Source organism: Lipotes vexillifer, unplaced genomic scaffold, assembly GCF_000442215.2.
Source record: "Lipotes vexillifer unplaced genomic scaffold, Lipotes_vexillifer_v1.1 scaffold1081, whole genome shotgun sequence".
NCBI lineage: Eukaryota > Metazoa > Chordata > Mammalia > Artiodactyla > Lipotidae > Lipotes > Lipotes vexillifer.
The window spans coordinates 1,482,166-1,487,927 of record NW_006779039.1 but is presented as its reverse complement, the minus strand read 5'-3'; the positions used below and the strand labels follow the sequence as shown (position 1 = coordinate 1,487,927).

Below are 5,762 nucleotides of genomic sequence, written 5' to 3'. Positions count from 1 at the left end.
CGAATGGGCATTCCTGGCCTCCAGAAACACTGAGGAGAGAGTCACACTGAGGTCTGGAATGCGGAGGGGCCCAGAGGCTCCTGCCGACCAGACTCAGCCCAGGCACAGAGGCACCATTATGGAGGGAAGCAAGACAGAGCCAGCAGGCAGGACACCAGCCCAGACACGTAAAGGGGATGGAAGGGCTGACTTTCTGTGATGCCACAGTGTATCTGCCTGGAATACCATGGACCCGACAAGACTCTGGAGGACAATGGGACCCTTCTGAGAGTGAGGTGCATGCTGCATGGGAACCACGGACGTGACAGATTTTGATTGTTTCAGTGAAAAAGTAACTAGTATCTTCTGTCTTGCCTCAAAAAGAGAAAATCAGGGCCCTTATCATAAGAATGTATTCCCCTTTGAGGCTGACGCTGTAACCAACACCAAAGAGCCCCAGAAGACGCTGCCAGGGTGGTGTCCCTCCACCTGAATGGACACCTGTGCCTTCAGGTGGCCTGGCATCGACAGTCTTGCCCCAGACAGTCTGGTACAAACCCAGGCCGCGGTAGATCGGGAGACTGGATTCACTTGAACCGGAGAATGCCTCTGGGAAGCGGGGTAGCAGGGTCTAGATGGAGAATCTAGGCTTTTGGAGACTGGGCACAGATGCATCCATCAAAAATGTCATGGAGCGGGAACCGTATCTACTTATTCTCAAGGGGAACCCCAGCTCCAGCTGAGCCGACTGGCACCCCCATAAGCCTGAGCTGAGACTTTAGAGGATGAAAGAAGAGGTGACATCTGCTCCCCTCGAGGTGGGACTTCCTAGTCCTCATGTCAAGCAGCCCCTCTTGGTGCCCAGGCAGGCACCCCTCCCCAGGCCCCATGGCCTGCCATATTAGTTTCTCTCAGAGTGGCCTGGGGAGCTGCGCATCTCCAAAGGAGCACGTGCTCCAGAAAGGAGCCAAAGAGTTGACAGGGTAAAGATGTGAGCCAGCCAATTGGACAGGGGCCACAGGAAAAACCCCAGGGAGAGGAAAGCTGGAAAGGACTTGATAGTTAGACTTGCCCCTTTCCCATGAGCCCCTAGGCATGGCTCTTCTCTCCATCAGCCTGGGCCCGGAAAAACTCACCTGCCATGGCGCTCCCTCAGATCCAGTGTCTCACTTCCCTGACAAAGGAGAAAAGCAGAGTCATGGTGAAATCACACCCCGAAACCTACAGGGCACCCTCTTGGTCCTGGGATGTGACTCCCACCCACACTGGCCGGGTCAAAGGGCAAAGCAGCACCCCATGGAGCACATCATCCTCTGCGCAGCCACTTACAGCCCTGCTGCTCTCATCCTTTTCCAAGAACACACTCAGAGAGTCTAGACCTAAGGGTTGAGGGTTTTCTTTGAAAAAAGAAAAACTCCTACAGGCTGAGGTTCCGCCTTCCTCACTCTCCTCGATGAATCTCTGCGCTTTTGAGCTGGAAAAGACCTCAGAGACAAGGGGCAACAACAACCATCTCCAAAGTCATGGCCCAAGCCCAGATGACCTGCTGTGTTCGTCTTCCACAGACAGGGTGGCAAGGATCTCCTGAAACAGACTCATCTCTCTTCTCTTTGCATTAAATAACACGGCAGCAGAGGACCTAGACATTAATTGACGTGCTCAAAACTGAGCCGCTAGCTAGACAAGACTGTTGCCTCTAATGGGAACTATCATCTGAAAGCTCAGGAATTATCCGGCCAGTATGTAAATGCAGTGGCCGCAGCACACTGCCCTCCCCCGCAATGTACACTCCCACTCATGCACATATTCCAGAGCACTGGCCAAGCCGTCCACATCTGGGAGCAATCACCCCACTGCTCCCCTCCCAAGCAGAAGCCCTGGTTTTATGGATGTAAGACACAGGAACAGTGCTACCCTTTTTGCCTAGGCTGCCAGGAAGTTCAGTATTAACATTAACCGTGAAGGACAGGCGCCCTGGAAGCCCAGCTGTTAAACACTTATGCGTTCTGCCCTGTGACACAGTATCCACTTTTCCACTTATGTTTTCAATCTTATGTATATTTAAAATATACCCTGTAATCCTTTTGGCAAACAGGTAGAATATTAATCATAAATAAAATTAAAACTCAAGGAAAAATAGCAAATGTTAACATCCTTCTATGGAAACACTGTGTTAAGGGAGCCTTTCTCTTTTGCACCCTACAACAATCCCACCCAAAACTATGAGCATGGGAATTTGTCAACAGATGGGCCTGCCATTGTGAGAAAAGTTGACCCCAAGTGTTTGTTTATAAGAGAGAAGATGTAATATTATCTCAAAATCCTGCTTCTATTATGGATCTCAGAGGTTCCCCTAAGGCCAATGCCAGTCACGTGTCTAGGGTGTGGGTGTGGCATGCCTAACAGCAAGGTTTTTGATTGAAGAAAAATGGAGCTGTTGTGTCAGGGTTTGAAAAGAATGAGCAAAGGCTTTAATAATAAGTGACGACAGAAAAATACATGTTTCATTGCTTATCAATGAGAACTGCATTTAGATTTTTTCTGTGGAGAAATTACGTAACAGCTTCCATATAGCTATGTCTTATCCCAAACACACCCGACTGTGGTGCATGCACACCCACACGTATCATAGGCCAGACTGTGTTATCCTGACACCTGCATAAGTCATTAGTTCATTTTTAAGCTTCAGACATGCCAGGAACTCCTCCAAACAGCTCCCAGGCATGGCCCACTCCATTAACAATTCTGTGGCCACCCTCACTACTGCTGCTGCCCTAGGGCCTCCTCCCCCTCCTTCCCCAAAATTTAGCGCCTGCTTCTTCCCCTATAAATACACCATCAATAGGCCGTTACTATGGCAACAGTGAGGAAGCGCGAGGGCTCCACGACAGAGAATACTGCTGCAGTCACGCTTGTATATGTCCCTCCTGCCCCTGGTGGATACTGTAAGGCTGAGTGGAGGCCGGAGGAATTTTTAACCCACTCCCCACAGGAACACAGCTGAATCCTGACGGCCTGGAAAGGAAGGAAGGCAGGGACTGGCCACCACAAAGACCTTCCTTAACCCCCACCCCCACCCCCGCCAGGCTGCAGCTGACCCGTCCCACCACTCTGGGACATCACTCCCAAAGTCCCTCGCATAGGGACTGGCAGCCATCTGAGCATCTAGTGTCCCAAGACGTGGCCTCAAAAACGTTTCTCCAAATCCCAGCCCTTTTCATTTCCCTCACTCAGAACTGATCACTAGGAAAGGCTTCTGTGATCTCCAAATCTCATGACTCATCAACCCACCCGATGACACGGAATTCCCAAATTACGCTCCAACTCAAACTCTGGGCCCTCCTCGTCCCCCTTCCACTCATGCCAGCCCTGAAAGTGCCCGTGCTTGCCCACCGTCGCCCGCCACCAGTGCCCGCCACCAGAGCCCTGTCCAAGAACTCCTGCTTCTGGCCCAGCAACTGGGTCTGCTGGTGAACCCCCAGCGCCCTGGCCCGACCGGGCCTCCAGATCCTCCCCCAACAGGGCCCAGCGCCCAGCTCAGTGGCCCTGGACGCGGCACCGTGCCCTCGGGGCTGGGGCGCCCAACCCCAGCGGCCTCACCGTTCTCCGGGCCCAGGAGGCGGCAGCCCTGTTTGCGCACGCAGCCCGCCACCTCGCTGCTGCGCCTCTTCCAGCAGGGCCCCTGTCCCCGCCCACCTGCTCCCCGTCGGCCAAGCCCCCCGGCCCGGCCCAGCCGTCTCCTCCCACCCTCCCTCCCCGCCCCGCTGCCCTCCCACCGCCCCGGGCGCCCCGTGGCTCAGCCCGGCCGGGACCGAAATGCGCCTGGAGCTCCCGCCCCTCGCAGCCGGACGCCCAGGCCCTACCCATACCTCGGTGCCCCCCTGGCCCTGCTCTCCTCTGGGGGCTCCGCCGCTGCCCGCCCCCAACACCCCGCCGCGCCAGGTCTGGCCTCGCGCCCCGCGCCTTGCGCGCCACCCTCGAGCGCCACGACCACCGCGCCCCGGGCGCCAGGCCGCGATCGTCGCGCCGCACCGCGCGCCGGGCCGCCGGGCCGAGGAGAGTAGAAGGAGTGGGGGGCGACGAGAGCGGGCCGAGGGGGTAAGGAGGGCGGGCCGGCGAGCTGGGCCGGAGGGGCGGTGGCGCGCACCGAGCACCGCGCGCCCGCGCCCCACTCCGCCAGCGCCGCCCCTGCCCCCGCCCTTGCCGCCGGGGGGCGGGGCCTGGCCGGCGGGCCCGGGGCAATCCCGGAACCCTCGGCCGAAGGCGCGGGCCCCGTCGTGCCCCCGGGCGCAGGCCCTCGGAAGCCCGGCGCCGCAGCGGGCTCGGGCAGCCGCACCCAAAGCCAGCGCGCCAGGCGTCCCCGCGCAGCCCAACCCCAGGGGCGGGGGCCCGCAGCCCGGGCCTTCCTCGTCAGGGTGCCAGCGGGCCTGCAGAAGAAAGGCCGGGTCGAGGCCGCGTTCAGCCAATGACTGGGTGACCTTGGCTTCGTCACTTACCTCCCCCCGACCCTGTCCCAGGATGGCAGTCTTCTCTCTGCTCAAATCTGGGGAATGGGGAGCATCCTGCCGCCCTCGCGGGGCTGCAGCGGAGTAGTGGAAGAAATGGGCTTGGGAAACTCTTGACGCGTAGGAATGGGAGAGGATGGAATCTTCGGGGCCTGCAAGGGGAGCGCTGGGTGGGGGTGGGGCCCTCAGGAGGCCGCGATGTGGGAGGTTCAGCATGACAGGACAAGACGCTGGTAGCAGAGGGATGACACTAGCCGTGGGAGAACCGCGGGAAGAGGTGGCCTGCTAAGAGAGGGCAGGACGGTTCCAGGGGGGCTCAGGGTCTGGGTCTGCCAAAGCCTCCCACGAGGGGCCCTGTGCGGCCTGCTGGGTTTTCTGGGCTCTTTTTGTTCTCTGCGCTTCTGGAGCCCAGCCCAGCACGGGAGTTGACAAGCCCACCCCCCTAATTTGGTGTTTTGGGGCAGAATGAGCCTGGAAGGCGCCACCCGAACTACCTCCGCCCCCCATTCCAGGCAGAGAAATAGCAACTTGCCCACCACCCTCGGTTTGGTGAAAATAGGGAGGGAAAGCTTCCATCACCCCAGCGGCTTCCAGTTCAGCTCTGGGCTGGCAGAAAGCAGCCTTGGCCAGGGCCCAGCTCCCCATCTTCCTCCCCTTTCCCCACTCCCAGTGGTGCTTTCCTCTCCACCCCTGCCTCCTGTTCGCAGAGTCCTCCCCTGGCTTGCTTGCTCTTCCAAGGCGGCAGGAGCCTTCTTTGCCCAGCACAGACCATCTGAACCCTCCCCAATGAAGAAGGCAGCAGGGCCGGACCCCTGGCCTGTGGGGTGGGCTTGCACAGAAAAAATCAAGTTCACCTGGGATTGTGAATGGAGCTCCTTTGGGGCCCAAAGGGCTACGTATCTTTTCAAAGCACCCTCAGATCAGAGGGCGAGATCCTGGGCCCTGATTGGTGGGGGAAATGGTCTGAGGCTCTTCAGGAACTGACTTCCTGGGTCTCCTAGTCCACCACCTTGTCCCATCCTGATCTTAACATCCACTGTGTTCACAGATGACTTTATGTAGCTTTCAGGGTGAGGCGAGGGTCCATGGCTTCCACCGCCTTCTGGCATCCCCAGCTAAGCTTCTGGCTCCAGCAAAGCCAGTCTAATTCTAGTTCCCTCTCTGCCCAGGATGCCTTTCCTCCCACCGTCAGCCTCTGTGCATTTGTATTCATTCTTCCCAAATAGCTCAGATGGCATCTCTACTCTTGAGGTCTTGTGGGATTCTCCACCCCCACCT

The 5,762-nt window shown here is 58.0% G+C and overlaps 1 protein-coding gene across 1 annotated transcript in view; it reads right to left on the bottom strand.

Annotated features, from left to right (window-relative positions):
* PRRG3 (proline rich and Gla domain 3) overlaps positions 1 to 2,590 on the bottom strand; it is a 3,949-nt gene extending 1,359 nt beyond the window's left edge. Inside the window, exons 1-2 of the mRNA XM_007452133.1 lie at positions 2,576 to 2,590; positions 1,116 to 1,153 (exon numbers count right to left, since the gene is read on the bottom strand). Coding sequence (XP_007452195.1) covers positions 1,116 to 1,153; positions 2,576 to 2,590 — 53 coding nt within the window. The remainder of the gene's footprint in view (positions 1 to 1,115; positions 1,154 to 2,575) is intronic.
* Between the last annotated feature and the right edge of the window lie 3,172 nt (positions 2,591 to 5,762).